This window comes from Manacus vitellinus, unplaced genomic scaffold (genome assembly GCF_001715985.3).
Source record: "Manacus vitellinus isolate BGI_N305 unplaced genomic scaffold, ASM171598v3 scaffold_11_pilon, whole genome shotgun sequence".
NCBI classification, from domain to species: domain Eukaryota; kingdom Metazoa; phylum Chordata; class Aves; order Passeriformes; family Pipridae; genus Manacus; species Manacus vitellinus.
The window spans coordinates 15551571-15571481 of record NW_021938895.1 but is presented as its reverse complement, the minus strand read 5'-3'; the positions used below and the strand labels follow the sequence as shown (position 1 = coordinate 15571481).

General features: G+C 39.4%; 1 protein-coding gene across 19 annotated transcripts in view; it reads right to left on the bottom strand.

Moving 5' to 3' along the window:
* MYT1L (myelin transcription factor 1 like) overlaps positions 1–19911 on the bottom strand; it is a 299550-nt gene that overhangs the window by 2847 nt on the left and 276792 nt on the right. For 13 of the 19 annotated variants that reach the window (XM_018088859.1, XM_018088858.2, XM_018088864.2 and 10 more), the window contains 3 exons: positions 3972–4063; positions 2336–2445; positions 261–404 (listed from right to left, as the gene is read on the bottom strand). In XM_018088859.1, the coding sequence (XP_017944348.1) occupies positions 261–404; positions 2336–2445; positions 3972–4063 (346 nt within the window). The remainder of the gene's footprint in view (positions 1–260; positions 405–2335; positions 2446–3971; positions 4064–19911) is intronic. The other 6 variants (XM_018088866.2, XM_018088869.2, XM_018088879.2 and 3 more) reach the window with 1 other exon arrangement.

Sequence of the window (19911 nt, the reverse complement as noted above, 5' to 3'; positions counted from 1 at the left end):
ATTTAAGCATAACATATCAGCAAGGCATATTGCCACCAATTTTTATAATATTTAAAATGCCTATTTAGTTCTTAATTTTACAGGACACACTGGAACAGGCCCTCCATGTCTCTTAGCAGTTAAATGTATCTCTATGGTTTCAGTGCTGTTACCACAAATATCCAACTGGTTGATGAAACATAAACATAAAAAAAGGTATCTATTGTATGAAGTGAACTGAAGATCTCCAAATTCCTTAACTTGTGCTCTCAATCACTTACCATATGTGGTAGCTGGATATTAGCTAGACTATGAATTAAAGACTGGCTTAAATTGGCCAATTCATGAAGAAGAGACTCATTTTGTTGTTCAATTACTTTGTTCTCCTCTTCTATTGTCTTCAGGTTGCTCTCCATTGTGGTAATCTAAAATGGACAAATTTGTGTACAATGTAATATAAGGCAAGCCAGGATAAAGCATGCACTCTCTGAAGGGAGAGATAACAGAAATACCAGGCAAGGAGAAAACGTCCATTCATGCTTAGAAAAGTTCTGCTTGAGTCTGCAATTCTTATCTTTGTTAAGGCTCGTTGTTCCGACTCTATGTTGCGTAACTTTAACAGCTTGTCTTTTAATACTGGTAATAGTGAGCGAATTAGCTTGGATTTGAATCCACTCCTTTAGAGCTTTTTTTGTACAACTGAAAGGCTTTAAGAAAGACCTTAGTTCTGCAAGTTCACCCATGCAGTTAAACTCCTAGGAGCCAATCTTAGGGACATTCTGCAGTAAGTCATGCTTTTCTTATCTTTTCAGATATATATAATTAATTAAGCTTGCACAGCTCTTTGGTACCAGTGTTTAGCTCTTTGAAAGTATACTTTGATTCTGTGCAAATTCACAGGGCTGCTTTCGAAAGTTGAACAGCTGCATATTATTGTATTGTATGTACAAATTCATAAAGGTTTTCAATACATACAATTACTTGTAAAACTGAAGCAACTGAAAAATATTTGCACACAGCCCTGTGGCATAACTACATGTACAGGTGAAGACAACTGAGAGTGTGCTCTGCTGTGTTCCCAGGTGACCAGACACATTAGCTCTGACCTTGCATGGTGCCCAGCTTGAGCTAAAAGCTACATTAGTCTGTATGTGAATAGCATCTACAGTGTATTAAGCAAATGAAAACATAAGGCAATTGGAAGGCTGACAGGTTTAAAACTTATGACCAAATTTCTCCAGAGTAATTTTTCTGCCATTGATTATTCCTCTTGCTTTACATTCTTGCAGATTTTGTCCTCATTACCCTATAGCTGCATTTGGTCACATCAGAAAAACTCATAAAACTGTAAGTCAAATCCTATAAAGGCCGCATAAAGACAACAGAACCCTGAATACAGGCATAAAGGAGAAGTGAGGTTTCAGTATCAATTTGGCTAAAGTTTAGAAGTCAAAGAAAAACCAAATTGGAGAGGTAGATCCTGCCTTCTATTTATGAGTATACAAGAGGAGAAGGAGGAGGAGGAGAATGGACATGGCATTCTCCACAAGCAGCAGACAAGTAACAAGGAATGGTTTACTCTGTTTCCATCAAGATCAATTGGAGACGACTATAATCATGGGACTAAAGATTGATAAAGACTATGATGAATTTCACTGTTGGTGTCTGTGCTCAAATCATGTGAAGGTAAAAGCACCAGAAGCTATGTTGGACACTGGAAAATGCTAGGGAAATAATTAAATTAATTTCCTTCCTTTCCTTTTTCCATTCAGTTTTCGGGCTGCTGAATAATGGGATTTTAAATAATAGGCTAATGTTATGCTTTCCTTTTTCTCCTCCCCTCCCCCCAACAAATTTATGTGGAACATAAAATGAATTAAACTGGATCTCTGGAACCACTACTGCTGCCAAGGGCTGCACTTTGTGTATCACACATGATGAAGCGTAACAGGTATTCACTTCCCTATCTAAATTTCCCCTCTAAGACCTGGCAAAAGCCACATTGTTCACCTGGACTCTTTCACTTTGTAACTTATATTAATGACCATGATGTCACACAATATTTTAACTACTATTAGAAAGGCATAGCCTTATCAAGGAGAAATACAAAGCTGACCATAACAGGTCATGCTGTTGCCATTATTTTAAAGAATGTATTTTACCAAGTCCTTTTTTTTTTTACTGTTGGTAACTGATCTGGAACTTGCAAAATGAACATTGTTTTCTGATTTTATAAATAGCAAATCACAGATAGGTATCTTAATATATAAGAAACATAAAAGGGAACAATATATTTCCTGTATTTCTTTTAATCAGTCATGTAGAAAAAGCAGCTGAATTTAGGGCTTCATAAAACTGTTACCTGAGTTCTGAGTTTAATCATATCAGCTTCCATCTGGGAGTTGGATTCATTTAGTTCTTTGATTTCTTCATCTAATTGTTTAATTTCTTCATCATTTTCTATACCTGTGTGACATAAAAATAAAAGGGGTGTTAAAATAATTAAGGTTTAAATCAGACTTCAGTGAATTAATTACTTCCATATTTGTAAATAAATTTATTTCAAGTAAAAAAGAAGGAAGCATTCTTCAAGCTTTTATCCTGAAGTTAAAAAAAAGTATTTTCCACTACTTTTCCTTTTAAAATTGCAGTAGTTCTCTAGTAAAAATGTCGAAAATGCCGAGAGAATCAGTAAGATCTTTAACTTTATATGCATTGATTTAACTTTATGTTATAAGAAATGCACCTGCAGCAACAAATTACACTCTACTGTCATATGTATCTTATTTAAAGTCTGTGTCCACTTACAGATCTTCTGAGACAAAATAAAAAACCTTAACTTATGCTAATCTCTTCATATTACAGCATTGTCAAAAGAATCTGTAACTAATTCAGAAGTGAAATTTTGTTGATGAACTGGGATATACTGTTTTGTTCTGCAGTTGTTTTTAATGGTTGACGAAGGCTCAAAACGGTTCATATTTCAGAAGGGTGTTATTAAATAATTATATATAGAATGATTTGCAAAATGGAAGTGATTTCTCATATTCTGTGGCATAAACATTAAAATAACAGAATTTTAAAGGTATCTGTATTTCTAAGAATTCAGACAGGAATAAACTGAAAGGGTTTAATTTATTTATCCTTTTAATTACTATAACAAAATCTAAAATAGTCCTGGGAAGAGATAAATCTGTTTTTTCTCAAGTCAAAATCTGAACACATAAAGCTGGAGAATGGCTAGAGCTGGCATTCTCACTCTCTTGTTCTTACAGTACTGTGACTCTTGTACACCCTTCTCCACAGTGTCTAACTCTCATGGGAAGGATGCCATGGAATCATACAATGGCCTGGGTTGGAAGGGACCTTAAAGATTATCTAGTTCTAACCCCTGTGATGTGGGCAAGGACACCTTTCACTAGACCAGGTTGCTCAGAGCCTCATCCAACCGGGTCTGGAACACTTCCAGGGCGGGGACATCCACAATTTCTTCAACTGAGTCTGAGGACATCACTGTCTTTTTGTCAACTCTAAAATTTGAATGTCCCCAAAAGGATGTCACTTCCCTCTGAAAATTATTTGAGCTTAAATGGCACAAGGCCATCTCCATCTCCCAGAAGTTATAGAACCACAGCTCCAAATGAAAACCATGGAGCTCATGAGGAATTGACACTCTGGAAACAAACCTTGTTTCTCTTCTGAACCAGCTAATCACCTTTGATGAATGAACTGTGAACCAGAAAATTATAATGGTACATTCTACTTTGAAATATTTTAGAGTTTAGATTTATGTAGACATAACTCAGGCCAGCCTGACTGCTCCACTCCTGGCTCAGGTTTCCAGAGTATAAAACCTGGTTTCACTTCTACTGACAGTGAATTTACAATTTATACAAAGTGGATTTATATGTGTAGAAAAAAAGCCAATAGAGTAACAATAACTTCAGTTTACAGAGAATTAGTATTTAAGAAAGTAATGATTAAAAATTTACCATTACTGGCCCGCTGCTTTATTGTTAGCATTTGTTCTCCAGACAGCTTTGCTTTCTTCATTGCTGAAGTAGCTCTGGGGCATCCTGATAAACTGTGAACAGTAAAGAGCCTGTTAATTTTAATAGGTCATTGAAAATAAATCTGTAATCCAAATCTGTAATAAAAACAGTATCAGAGACATAGTTTATCTTTGCTGCCCAGCACTGAAAGAGTGTGTTAAAAAAAAGGACTTACCAGAAGTGATTTCATGGTTTTGTTCTTTCTTCCAGATTCTTTTTGTATAGACAGGTAATATAAAAGTCAGATATACAGTCCAATTTTCTGAAGACACAATACTTTTAATAAAATGTTTTATTTTAAAAGCAGTTACTGCGTAAATACTCCTATTTGAATTTACATGTTCTTGCTCTGAACTTCCACCCTTTTTGACTCAAATGTTCGAAAATGGAACTGAATGATTAGATAAGGGGACATGAGCTACCTCTCACATCCAAATAAGTAGCTCTTACAAACAGTGCTTTTCTTTGTGGATATCACCTACTGAGGTGGCTAAATTGCCCTTTTCTAAATTGTTTCTTAAAATGGCAGTAACTATATGTTGGCTTTCCTGGAGCCCAAGGAAAGTCATTCCCATAAAAATGACCTTGTCTCGATGGGGGATATATATGTCTTATAGTGCGTATTTGTTACATTTATGAATGTACTCTCATGTTCTCTCTTCTCTCTCATGTTGCCAAAATATTAAGCTTTTTAATTACATTGTACAAAACAGTTTCAAGGCAAATGTAGTCTTAGCAGGTTTTATTGTGAAAATAAAAATAATGATCAGACAGTGCTCACTATTTCACAAATAACGGTATGAAGCAAACTACCCCCTTTTTTCAAAATCACATCTTTAATACAGTTGCATTATCAGAGGTAAAAGAAAATACATGTTCAATCTAATTTAACAATTGGAAACCATAGTCTTATTCTGATGAAGCTTTAGCAGTGAAGGGAATTTGAAACTTTGCTAAACAATTCCCTGTTGTCTCAACATTTGAGGGTTCATAGCCATGGAAATTAAGTAACATCACATACTTCTCATTGCACATTTAAATTTTCTCTTCAGATCCAATGGAAGACCTTTTTTTGTACAATTTTTAATTGTATAAATCAGATTCAAGCTAAAACTCAAATAATTGCTCTCTAATGTGGAAAAAGTTTCTGAGGAATGTCGTATCTTTGATTAAAAGCATTTATTTAAGTAAAGACAGAACTGTCTACTAAATAAAATCCTCTAATTTAAGTATAGTTTTTGATTATTGTAAATGTTTCTCTGAAAAGCCTGGGCTACTGTTATCAAGTGCAGCCATACAAAAAAGGGTTTATCCCAGAAAAATGTATAAAAAAATTTACTTTCTCAGCAAAAGAATCAGTGTTCAGCATTTGATACAGCTTTGTGACTGAAAAGATGTATAATAAAACAGTACTAGTAGTATCAAGAAATAGCATGACCTAGTAGTCTCTGACTGTAGCCTAGGTGATGGGATGCTAAATTACCATTCCAAGCTCTACTATGGACTCACTGTGTGACTGTAAACAACTGTCCTCTTGAAGTGTCAAAGGGAACCTTAAAGATGATTAAGGAGGAGAGAATTTGCCATTTTGGGAAAAAAAAATGTTGGCAGAAAGAAAGAAATGAGATAACGATATATGCAAATTTCTGCATTATTTAACTGACTTTGTTTTTTTATATTTTCAATTGATTTAATGAATTTACTCATATTTTGTCCTCACAGTTTTTCAGAAGTTAGCATTGCTGGGCATTATAAGAACTGGTTTAGTTTACTCTCATCTTGGTCTGTAGCCTTTTCCTCTCTAAAAGTCTTGACTGATGACAACCTAGGGAATCCCTCAAAATCAAATCAGCCCTCAAACAGCCCATAAGTACAGCATTCAAACCTTAAACAGACCAGCAAGAAACCTGGATGCTAGAACAGTGCACCTGAAAGCGCAGAAGAATAATGAAACAAAAAACCCCAGTATGTTCACAAGTATTAGAGATCTATTGTGAGATTCGATGTGCCTAACCCCAAATTTTGGTGTCAAAGACCAAAACTTATTCCCAGGCCATGGTTATGTACACCTAGTTTTCAGGACTGCCTAATCCTGTAGATAGCTTGTCTGGAAGGTTACCTCTCTCCTGGTATACCCAGTGTGCTCCAAGTCACACTCTTCCCCTGGGGCCCCAGGTACAATGTCCCATATTTCCAATACTAAGCTTTCCTATTCCACAAAATAGGGTGCTCACATTCTAGCTGCCAAAAAGCAACTGTCCCTGGCCCATGCTATCTCCATTGGAGAGAGATCTATCGCCAGGGTAGGCACATATGTAACACCTACAGTTCTGCTGCAGTTCAGGCACCCTGGCACCAGATGCCCTCTGCCTGAACTGAAACACAGAGAGCTGGGTCCTGTGCTCTATCCTTACTGCAGGAACTGTTAGAGAGTTGTTCTGCATGTATTATCTACCTTCTTCTGGAGGTACCCAGATGAATCATGAGTTAAGTGAGGGGAAAGAAAGAGGGCTGCCTATTTTTGGGCATACTAGTGAGGACACAAAATGCTTCCACATCCTGTAGCGAGATTAGTTTTGTTCTTACCCACTGGTGCTCTACTAAAATATGCACACAGAGGAGGGCTTCGACCAAAATGAGTTCCTTCCATGCAACTGTATGCCTAAACAACAAGCTTCCTCTTTTTGTTTTCCTAAACATTACACGTGTGCCTTTAACACAGGCATCATGTACCTCTATAACTGCCTTTAGCTTGTTACGTATGTCCTTAGAAGAGGCCATGCGTGAACAGAGGGTCCTAACCTAACATTTCCAGTGGCTTTATGCTATTTAAGAAAGCATCCAAAACCCTCAAAGGTACCCTCCTCACCACAGAGGAGGATGCCAAAGCCAGACCATGCCATCGACTTTCCCTGCAGACCTTTATTGGCAAATCTGTCTCTTCAGTAATCGTATATTGTACTGTAAGTAGATTAGCTCACTTTCCTGAGCCAGGCACTTTCAATTTCAATGAAGCAGACACCAAGTCAGTAACTTAAATTAGAGTATTGAGACTGCAGTTTCTTTAACTTGGCTAAATTCTTCAGAAATGAATAAGACAAAGATAGCAATATGCATCCTCTTTGCCCAGCTCTGTTCTTAATTAAATTACCTAAAAGTGCTTTAAATAATTAAAAAAGTAAATTAGGTCTTTTAGATAAGCTTCTACTCTGCAAGGATATTCCACCTCTTCCATCCTATCTTATTGACTATGTTTACTTCTACTGAGGGCAACTGCTCTTTCTCTGATTTGAAAACAACCAAAAGAAGTCAGGATATATGAGATGGTAAGATGAAAAACAAAGCCAAGTCAATATTGCACCAAAAGTGGGCTATTGTACAAAGGCTGAACCCCATGAAAGTGTAAAGTTGACAAAAAAGCTTAAATTGAGAACCCAGTGAGACTTGAGAGTTGCTTGAGATTTCTAGAAGACTAGGGAGACAGAAGACAGAAAGGAGTAGATACAATTTTATTTGTCTTCCCCTGACTGGCAAACAAAAGAGTACAAGCAAAAGCTATTTCAGCGCTTTAAGGGTTAAGCAAAATATGCTTTAAATATCTCAAAAATGAAGAAAGACTTTGAGAATCATCTAGCTAGTAGTTTTGTTAAGGATAATACTTATCCTCACATTAAGTATGGTATGAAACTGTGTCAGGGAAGGTTTAGGGTAGATATCAGGAAAGGTTTCTTCACCCAGAGGGTCGCTGGGCACTGGGACAGGCTCCCCAGAGAAGTGATCACAGCACCAAGCCTGACAAGAGTTCAAGAAGCATTTGGACAGTAGTCTCAGGCACATGGTGTGATTCTTGGGGCTGTCTTGTGCAGGGCCAGGAGCTACACTTTGATGATCCTTGAGAGTCCCTTCCAACTCAGGATATTCTGTCATCCTATGATTAAATTTGAAGTCTTTACAGTTGATGCCTGTCACAGGTTTTCAAACTTTACAATGACTTTTACACAAACATGGAAATCTGCACCTTGTTCATTCCAGCAAAGAACTAGTAAGATTAATCACAGTTATCTCACTTGCTCCTGAGATTATTTTCATACACATGAGAAATCATGCAAAGGAAATATAACACAATTGAGTAGTCTTTCCATAATAAAAGTGAGTAAGGCTTTCTAACAATGTTGCTGGGGGTACTGCTCTAACAGTATAAACATACCAAACCATCATTTGTCTCTGTCAGACCATGGACGTCACAGGGCTTGAAGCTACAGCATTTTGGTGGAGCTGTGAGAAGCACCAACACACAACTCCTGGCTCCCTCTATGTTTCTGATTCAGCAGGACCTGTGAGCTCCTGCTGCCACAGGGACAGGGTATCAAAAACCAGATGATCATCAGCACCCTATCTTGTTGGGGTGCAGTGTCTTGGCTCTCGCTGAATTTGTATTGTTGGGCTTAATCTCCAATTTGGGAAAGAAAAGTGCTGTCTGGTACATCATCCTTGAAAGCCACCCTCTGCCATAACTTTCAGAATACTAAGAAAAACTAACTAAATTGTTAGATTAAAGTGACCTAGGGTCAGATCTTGCAAGATCCTTCTGTTAGGCATGTGCTAAAATTTGAGACAGTCTCAATTTTTGATGGTTGGCTAGAGACTTCTGACATCATAACACATCATTTATGTTGGAAACAGGCTGTTGCTGGGGATGGGTACTAAAGGAGCAGTGCATGGCTGGGACCTGGCATGCAGCTTTGCTTTGCAGGGCATGGAACTGTCCGTGCAACAGCCATCTCTACACCTGCAGGACTGACAGACAAAAGGAGTGACTGGATTTTACACCATCCAATTTCAACATGCATTAATCAGGCTTGTTTTAACAGCAAGATTTTATAAATGGAGGCTTGCAGAGGTAATGTGCTAGCAGCTGTATAAAATCTACAATGTAAGGCCCATCCATCCATACACCCACATTTTACCCTACCTGCCCTGAAGAGTCATGACTAGTGGAAAGCCAATCAGCTAGAAGGTGTGCAAGAAGACTAGGTATGCACAAATTAGCACTGTATTGTGATTGTATCTGTTATAGTTGAACATAATGTGAAGAACAAATTTTCTTTTCTGTGCACTGTGGTTGCATCACTGCAACCAATGCCTTGCCATATATTCATGGTTTAGAAAAGAGGATGAAATTAGTTTCAAAATAAAAGGAAAATTAGTGGTGAAAAAGTTTTGGAAGGGGTATCTAGGTAGTGTTTAGGGCACATTTAGCAAGAAATTTAGTTTAAAAATAAATAAATGTGGGTTAAAATCCTGAACTGCTTCAAGAATGTGATTGTACTGTCTTCAGGGATGCAAACAAGAGAGGCCACCATAGTGGAGGATCATTGATCAAGCGGAGCGATTGTCCGGGTGACTGATTTTAGTTATCTGGGTTCCAGCTGTGCTCTGTTAAATACATTTTTTGCCTCAGTAGACAGATGTGGTTTGGTACCTCTTGAAGTTGAAGGAATTGCACTTGGCTTGTCAAGTGAAGAACACATTTTCCAAACAGAGAAGTAGGGATGTGGGAAAGGAGGAGGGAAAGGTCAAATAAAACGCAACTTTTATATTTGGTATGTCAAGTGCTAAAGTTTAGAAAGAAAGAAATAACACAGTGTAAAGAAATAACAGGGTGTAAAGAAACCAGAGCCTCGACCTGGAGTACCCAAAAAGCATCATGAGGACTAACTTGATAAGTAAGTAAGATGTTATAGATTCACTACCACAATGATTTTTCAAAAAGAAAAAGAAACATTTTTCCTGTTTATTAAAACTAACATTGTCTATAGACTAGAGGAAGGAACAAGTCACTTCCAAGGCACCTCTTTTAACTAGAGATATATTCAAAACAAGCCCCAGATGTAAATCCTTTTGAAATTCAGGAAAATACAGATCACGGTGAGAACTACTGTTTTATTTTTTTAATGGCTGAAACCTTACTTTTATGGCTAAGCTCCTGAACTATTTGATAATGTTTGAAGTTCAAGTTAAGAGATCAAACTCGGTGATCAAAGTAGCCCTTTCCTTGGTTTAATATTAAATCCATGAGCCACTCTCTTTTTTTTATGTTGAAGGGTACCAGCTATAGCGATTTCCTTATTCCCATGAGTGAATTCTGCTACACACCTTAAAGGATGAAATACTCTATGCACAACTCCAGCAGAGATAAAAGGAACTCTCTCTAACCCAGCACTCATTTTTATTTACATTAAAGGGTGACTGGCTTTCCCCTAGCTTCTTACTGAGCTGTGAAGTAGAGGGGGTCCAGGAGAGAGGTTTTGCAAACAAGCTAGTTTTGTTTACGTGGAGATTTCTGTGACTCACAGAGGAATCTCTTTTCCTCCCCACTGGCCACACAACCCCAACTGCCTTTGTGTGGTGTTGGAAAAAAAAAATCACCTGTTCAGCTCAATTTCAGAATTCTTCACTGGAAAAGAATGATTCTGATTAAAGTGTCCCTTTTTAGGTCTTATTTCCTGGTTAAAGCTTTTCTTTTTCCTTTTTTTTTTTGATGCATTTACAACTCACACCTGAATGGTTGTGATGAAGAACTTTAACATAAATTTTCAATTAGGAGTGAAATCTAAGTTAAAAAGACTAAAAGCTTGATGTAAGGCGTAAAGCTTGATTGAAGTGGCAACTCCTAATTAAAGCTGCTTTCCAAAGCTTCTGAGGAAAGAAACTGAGATTTTACTCTGTTTAAATAAATTTTTGCATTGGTTTCAAAACTAAGAAAAATTAAACCACTACCCAAGTGGCCATAAAACAATATAGCCATTGTGATTAAAACAAAATGTAAACTTTTCAAAATTATTTTAATGATATCTGATCATTGTTTTATAAAGACTTTCTGGAAAGAACTACTTCCTTATTTTAGAGAGGGAGGGTTGAATTAGCATTAAAATCTGGTCAGTTGAGCACCAAATGGTCAACAACATAGAGTAAATGGCCATGATGCCCAAAAGAAGAGAAGGTATTTGTGTTTTTAGTGGAGATTTAAAAGGTAAGATAGTGTTATAGCTTAATTATGCCTATTCCTCATAACAAAAGAACAAAGGAGGACTCAGGTAAAAAAATAAAAATAGAAATTATGTAGAATTGCTAACACGGCCAAGCTGAGAGAAAAGGCTCTGAAAGCAGACTCAATTTGAAAGGAATCCCCCTGGGGCATAAATATACACCAGAAAAGGGATAATGAATCTCAAAATGCTGGATCTGTTAAGAGCGCTGCCAAAGTTGCCCTTCATCTCCGTGCAGTAGTCCAGTAGCAAATTTGCATCATATTCAGTTAACTGAAGCTGCTTAGTCAGCAAAGAGGCTCTGTGGGTGGGCTTATCACATGTGCTACTGAGCTATGACCTGTATCATCCCTGAACAGGGAAAGAGGTTTGGCTCTTTCCCAAGGATGCAAAAACTGTTGAAGAAGTCTCTCCTTTATTCTTTGGTGAGTGAGGAAGCACTACAGCACGTTGCATGATTTACAGGTGGGCCCAGCACTAAGTTATGGGGAAGAAGTCTGCACTGAATGGGCCACCACTGAGTGCCCCAGGAGCTGGAGGTTGGCTACTGCAAAGTTTATCAGCCTCTCCTGTCCAGGCACTGCACACAACTGGACAGATGACCTGAAGACCACTGGATTTACTGGTCCTTTGAATAGGGCATGTATTATGAAGGAGAAAACAGGCTGAGACTTTCCTGTGTATAAATAGGTAAGATGTATCTTTAGCTTCATACTTCTGATTGCTGCTCTTACGCTCAAAAGTTCAAGCGATCTATTAAGTGACCAAGTCCAGCTGACTTAGGCACTTAAAATGAAGCACAATTTCTCTAGACACTTGTAAAAACAGCAAAGAGAAAAACGTAATTCAAGAGGAAAATTCATCCTTCCTAAAATCTAAAAAGCCATCCCCTATTTTCTGCTCTTTTATGGGCTATGTCTAGAATGAGGACAAGTAGGCTTATAAGCAGGGATCTCCTGCTAAGTGCCTGAAATCAAGGAGATGTCACATTGCAAGTGCCTGTGCAATGGCTGTCTGCTGTAATTTGTCAGGTCTGCTCAGCAAAATGATTTTTCTTGTTTATATTGTGCAGTCTGCTTTTTCTAATATGAATTTCATATTATTTTCTCTGTAACTTTCCCAAGGTAAGTAAACCTCAAGTCCTTTTACATTGGATCACTGTTAAGAGCTTTCCAGTTTAACAGACAGTACATGTGATTAAAATACTATTCCATCCTTCTTCCAGCTCATAATGAAGAGCTGGCACCACTACTTCAAAAGGCCTAACTTTTTCAATAACCAGGTTCTGCATTTAGTCACTTCTGATTTTTGCCAAATTTTAACTGATCTGACTGAAATCTTCTATGGTAACTGTCTGGCCAGGCTAATTTTTTTTTTCAAATTCATAGGAAAAAAATTTCTATTTCTCAGAATATACTTCTATACCCTTGTTTTGTCCATATACCTTGTTTTGTTCCTACTGAGAGGAACAAAAAAGTCCAAATAATTCAGTGAATAACTCTAATTGTCCGTGAATTGGAGCAAGAAATGACATTTCATGGGGTGCTGCTCTGAGTTTAGAGATGCATTCTGCTGTCCTCATGAAAACAAATGCAGATTTGGCAGAGCTAGAAGCCTCTGACAGACTGTCACGTGGGCATGCTCAGTGGATGTGGGTTAGTGTTTGGCTGCCAGCCACTGCACTTTGTTTGTATAAGACCTGGGAGAGCCTTCCTTGCCACCAGCCCCATTCAGGGCTGTTGGGCCTGGAGCAGAAGGCTGCTTGCTGGAAGAGAATGCCTGTCCTGTTCTGCCAGTGCTCAGGAGAGCTATTTGAGGACCAGCTACTTCAAATGCTGGGGACTAAGAAACACAGAAGTAAGAAGAAAGCCTGAACAGGAGTTGCAGGGACAGAGAAAGAAAGAGGGTCAGCACAGTACAGTAGACGAGGGGGTGGATGGGAAGAGGAAGATGTTGAAAAGCAATTTAGGAAGACCCTTTTCCTTCAAGCTTATGGGTCAACAAAAAATTTTAAGAAAAAAAATCCTTTGCACTGCAGGATCCACCTCACAAATTTTAGTTTAATATTTTTCTTATTTATGTATATTATTAATACACTTAATTGCCACATTTCTTTCCTTGCCTTCCTGGAAATGTCAATACATTTGCATGCATGTCACCTTTTAATCGTGTCATCATGATGACACATCATTGTCAGTTATATTTACTGTTAAATGCAGTGAGTTTGGTTAGTTCTTCTATACTCTTAATAACATACGACGTTCTCCTGCTGAATTGCAATGTACGGTCTCTAGGAAAAAGTAAGAGGTGGAAAACAGCAAAATAAATCAATAGCAGGGAGGGGACAGGCAGATTAAAACCAAACCAACACCCTAAACCTACCGGAGAAAAAGTGAAATAATGAGAACTAAGAAGGAATTGTTTGACACAAATGTGGCACTCTGTCAACTTACTGCACAGAGATGCAGTTAGAAAAGGAAAAGCTCAGCTCAAATTGAAAATGGCCAGAGATGTAAAAAACTACAAAAAATGGTTCTTCAGGCACATAGAAAGCAAGTGGAAACAGAAGGAAAATACTGGCCCATTGTTCAATGGGAGAGGTAAATTAGTCACCAACAATTCAGAAAAGGCAGAGGTTCTCAACGCTTTCTTCACCTCTGTCTTTATCAGCACTGTTGGGCCCAAGCCTTGAGAACAAAATTCCAGCTTGATGCAAACACACCTTAACTGTCAGTGATGGAAGAGTTAGCATGTGAAGTGTTACAGGAGCTTGACCTTGCAAATCGATGAGCCCTGACACTGTCCACCCAAGGATGTTAGAATGTTGGCTGATGTTGTTGCAAGGCTCTCTATAATCTTTGAGAAGTTTTGGAGATCAGGGGATATCCCATTAGACTGGAAGAAAGATAATGACAACCTCATCTACAAGAAGGGCTTGAAGGACGATCTAGGAAATTACAGGCCCATCAGCCTTATTTCAGTCCCTGAGAAAGTTAGAGAATGATCTCCTGGGGGGCTATCACCAGTCAGATGCAGCATGTGATTGGGAAAAACCAGCACAGATCCACCAAGGGACAACCATACTGGACAAAAATGATTGCTTTTTGAGACAAAGCAACTTGCTTAGTTGATGGGGGGCGAGCAGTGACATTGTCTACCTGGATTTCTCCAAGGCTTTGATATGGTTTCCCATGTCTCCTTCTAGAGAAACAGACGTGTTATGGCCTGGACAAGTGGTCTGTGTAGTGGGTGGGGAACTGGCTGAGAGGCTGCACACAGAGGGTGGTGGTAAACAGCTCCTTTTCACACTGGCAACATACCACAAGTGGGGTCTCCCAGGGATCAGTACTGGGCTCAGTGCTGTTTAGTATCTTCATAAGTGATCTGGACGATGGGACCAAGTATACCCTGATGAAGTTCGCCAATAATACCAACCTGAGTGGGGAAATGAACACTTTGGAAGGGAAAGCCACCCTGCAGGAAGACTTGGACAGGCTAGAAGAGTGGTCTGAAAAGAATCTTATGAAATTCAACAAAGACAAGTGTAATGTCTTGCACCTTGGAAAACATAATCCAGGAATGCAGCACAGTCTAGGATCTACCTGGCTGTGGAACAGCTCTGTGGAAAGTGACCTGGGGGTCTTAGTGGACAACAAACTCAATATGAGTGAGCGGTGTGCTGCTGCTGTGGCAAGGAACACCAACAGGATGCTGGGTTGCAACAACAAGGGCATCACCAGCAGAGACACAGAAGTCATTGTCCCACTCTTCTCAGTGCTTGTCAGGCCACACCTGGAACACTGTGTTCAGTTTAGGTTCATGCTATGAAAAGATATGTGAACAATACAGTGATGGAGAGCCATGACTGACCTAATGCTAAGTATTTTTGTTTTTAAATGCTGAAGCTGAGAAATGCTGCTGTAAAGACAGGATGTGACTTCAGGCAAATACTGAAAGCTCTACAACAATTTAGGAGCAAATTTACAGCCACTAGCCTGTGTTTGCAGATGCAAAGCATCTGGATTATACAGCTACTGCCCCTTTGGCACTATGTGTGTGTATTGGTTTTGGCTGAGATGGAGTTCATTTCCCCATAACAGCCCTCACAGTGCTGTGCTTTGCATTGGTAGCTAGAAAGGTGTTGATAACACTCCAGTGTTTTGGCTACTGCTGAGCAGTGCTGGCACAGCATCAGCACTGTCTCTCAATATTTCCCACCCCTTCAAGGGTGGGCAAGATCCTGGGAGGGGACACAAGTAGGCCAGGTGACCCAAACTAACCAAAGGGATATTCCATACCATATGATGTCAGCTCAGATATAAAACCTAAGAAAAGGAGGAGGAAGGGGGGGCATTTTTATTTACAGTGTTTGCCTTCTGAGCAATCACTACGTGTGCTGAAGCCCTGCTTCCTGGGAAGGGGCCAGACACTTATGGGAAGTAGAGAATAAACCTTGTTATATTCCTCTTCTCTTGTGCGCATGCAAATTTTCATTTTTGCTTTAGTAAAATGCCTTATTTCACAGCATAAGTCATTTTCCATCTTATTCCCTCTCCTCTGTCCAGCTGGGAAGGGGAGTGATAGACCAGCTTGGCGGCCAGCCAAGGTCAACCCACTGGTCCTGGAGAAGGTCCAGAGGAGGGCAACTAGGCTGGTGAAGGGACTCAAGCACAAGTCCTATGAGGAGAGGCTGAGGGAGCTGGGGCTGTTCAGCCTGGAGAAGAGGAGGCTCAGGGGAGACCTCATCACTCTCTACAACTCCCTGAAAGGAGGTTGTAGCCAGGTGGGGGTTGGTCTCTTTTCCCAGGCAACGATCAGCAAGACAAGAGGGCATGGTCTCAAGTTGTGCCAGGGGAGGTTTAAGTTAGATATTAGAAAGAATTTCTTTACAGAGAGGGTGGTCAGGCATTGGAATGGGCTGCCCAGGGAAGTGGTGGATTCTCCGTCCCTGGAGATTTTTAAAAAGAGACCAGATGTGGCACTTAGAGCTATGGCCTAGTAACCGTAGAGGTAGTGGATCAAGGGTTGGACTTGATGATCTCGGAGATCCCTTCCAACCCAGTTGATTCTATGATTCTATGATTGTGTTAACACCCACTCCAGATAAACCCAGGGATCAGATGCTGTTCTATGGACAGGTTGCAGCCCTGAGCACCAGGAGGTTTGACTGTGGGTGGTACTCGCAAACCTTCCCTTTAGGAGCTGAGATTTATAACAGAGGTTTTTGATACAGCACCTATTTCTAGTGAAGCATATTTCATGAGAAAAAGGATCTGCATATGAAAATCTATATCTCCACCCTTCTTCCCTAACATTTGTCATCTCCTGAATGCTTAGAGTGTTTGGGAACTTAGAGGCCCTCTGAGGATTTGTGTGAGCGTTGGTATCGGCCAGCTTCCAGCAAGCAGCTGCAGAGGGCAGCTTCTGTCTTGAGTTTTTTGGGTTTTGTTTGTTTTTGTTTGGGGTTTTTTGTTTGTTTTGTTTGGTTGGGTTTTTGTGTTTTTTTTTTTTTTATTTTTATTTTTTTTTTAATCTTTTCCTCTTTTCCTAATCTGTCTGTTTGCAGGCTTAGCAATGCAGCTGTGCAACTCAGAGCTGTGGCCAACCTTTTTGATTGGATTTTTGGAGGAAACAACACTGGCAGTGCTCCTTCACCTCAGGACATGCATGTGTGGCAATGACTGAACTGAATGAACTGCTTCCTGTGGGTTTTCTGACAGCCTTACCATTAACTAAACCTTCCCAGGCTTAAAGTAACAAGGCCTGTAACAAGGGTCATATGTAAACATTTCCCACCACCTCACAATTTCCACATACATTCTTTCAGGAGGGAAAAGGCACTGGATGATGTCCATTGCTTCCTCCCAGTGCATCCAGACATTTTGCAAACACAGTGGCATACGTTTGCTGCTGAAATACAAATCCATTTCTATAAACTTGTTTATGGATCTTGGAGTCCTACTGTCCTCAGCAAGGATACAGGTCCACTACAGAAAATTACTCTTCTCCATACTTTCATCTCAATTTAGCATTAGCTTGTAAATGGGGAATATACTTATAATTTGATTACCTCTTGTATATTACAGTTCTACTATCATATGTTTTTGTACTGGCTTTGGCTGGGACAGAGTTCATTTTCTTCAGAGTAGCTGGTATGAGTGCGTTTTGGATTTGTGCTGGAAACAATGTGGATAATTCAGGGATGTTTTCCTCACTGATGAGGAGTGTTCACACAGTCAAGGCCTTTTCTGCTTCTCACCCCCCTCCACCAGTGAGTGGGCTGGGGGTGCACAAACTGGGAGCTGGGAAGGGACACAGACGGGACAGCTGATCCCAACTGACTCATGGGATATCCCAGACCATACAGTGTCATGCTCAGCATATAAAGCTGGGGAAAGAAGAAGGAATGGGGTGACATTAGGAGTGATGGCATTTGTCTTCCCAAATCACTGTTATACATAATGGAGTCCTGCTTTCCTAGGGATGGCTGAACATGCTTAGCTCTGCTTTTGAGTGTGGCTTTTGCTTTACCTACTAATCCAACCCATGAGTTTTCTCACTTTCACCCTTCAGATTCTCTCCCTATCCTGCTGGAAGTGAGCAAGAAACTGTGTGGGGCCGAGGCCCCTACTGGCATTAAACACAACAGTTTTCCATAGTAAAGGGAATTTAAAAGCTACATTACTGTGTTTGAAATGGGTGAACACAGATGTAAACAGAAGTGGGCAGGAGATAGGAGTAAGAACATTGTTTTAGATCTGAAAAGGCATTTCTGCATGTAATTTCCAGTGAAGTCAGCACAAGCACATTTCCTCTTCTGTGCAAAGGAGCAGGGTTGTTAAATCCAAGTATATTCTGACAAAGTCCCCACTGATCACAGCACTAGAAATTATATCATCCAGAAAAATCTTCTTAAATCAAATATAAGGATGTAAGGGCCTGTTCAAGAACCAAGCTACAGTATGATAAGCAATTTACATTTCATTATAACCTATTTAATTTACCTATCTACTAACTCCATGCTTACATGCCTTCCAATTCATTTTCATATTGCTGATAGATCACCTAATTTCACATTGGCCTCTCTTGCTAGCAGAGGCTCCTTTTTGAAGCATAGCATTCTTAATCCTCCTGATAACCCTCTGTTGCCATTCCTTCCTAATGCAAACTGCTTGACAAAATAAAACTATTCATAGGAATTTCCACAAACAGGCAAGCAAACGTTAAAAAACAGAAACCTTTGTTGGTGCCTTTGTTCATATGGTAGGATTCAAAATTTACTGAAATTTATGACTTTTTCCATTGACTACTTATTTCTGTTTCAGAAGCATGAATGTAAGAATATGCACATATTTAAATTCCAGACTTCATGATACCAGTTGGAGTAGCTTTTTACTGATTTACCAGCCCTTGTGGATCATCTTCCAGGGTCCACTGATATCAGTGGAATGACACCATGTGTACAGTGTCAACAGCAGCTCTAAGAAATCTTTACCTCAAAAACATTTCTCCTAATATATATTTAATTAATTCAACAATTGGCATAATTTTCACAAGCCAGTCAGCTATTCATTTCCAGAGTATTACAGCTGCTTGGGTAATAGCATACTAACAGCTGTCTACAAATCGCAGAATTTTATAAAAATCTCAAAGAACACATAAAGGACAACTACACATGCAATTAATATATATATATGTTTAGATAAGTCTGCTGATAGAAAAATATTTGCACTGGGAAAGAAAAATCACCTATTAGGAGAGCAACAAGTTGTACTGGTAAAAATGAAGACATTAACTACTCCTGCCTGAGGAGCTTTTACTGACTCAGTTAATGGTTTTCTCCCCACACATACTGAACACAGCTCTACCTGCAAAAGACTGTCCATAAGCCTGGCCTCACTGTGCAACTGGCATAGCATTGCTTCCATTCAGAAGGTGAGAATTTGAGATTTACAGCCATAGCTGTAGAGCAAAATGTTGTTAGAGGTAGAAGATGAGATCACAGCCTGTTAAAATGGATACACTAAAAGTGAGAGGATATTTCATCCTTATGCAAGAAAACTTACAGTCTGTAATTTAGGTGGGAGCTCCAGATTACAGCACCTAGACTTAAATGTGTGCATGGGAACTATGTGTCCAAGCTGTTGTGGAGCTCTGGGGCCCATTCATTTAACAAGACTAACATCTTTTCAGATCCTCTGTGAGGCACATTCAGCTCTCAGCTGTCATGATCAAAGAACAGTGTCTCACAAATCTTCAGTCCTTTTGGACTGGCCAACCCAGTATTGCCATATTGCATGCCCTAAGTATACCTGAAATGGCATAAAGTACCTAATTGTAGGCAGGGGAAACCCACTCCCTGTTGACACACTCAGTGACATTTAGGGTACAATTCTGATTAAAGGCAGGTGTCTACTTCACTGAGTGAAGTCAACAGCTCTCCAGGATCCATTGATTCCACTAACTGGAAGAGGAGTAAATGCATCCTACATGATCTACAGGGAGATTCTTAAAGTAGGTGAATTGTTCTGAAGTTCAATCCTACATGCAGAGTTTGATTCAGCTGTCTATATCTAGAGGCATGAAATGCCATTTGAGAAGATATATCACTAAGGCTGACAAATATTACACTGGATCCACCTTTCTGAGCAGCAATTGGAGGCCATGTAAATTACCCTAAGGCATCTAAAATGGCTCCATGTGCTTTTCTTTGTGTGATAAAATGAACCAACCATTTTTAACAGCATCTCAAGAATTCTACAAGAATCATTAATACTTTTAAGATAATATGGCTTGTTATTAATATTGCCATTGCTTATGGAAGCTTCAAG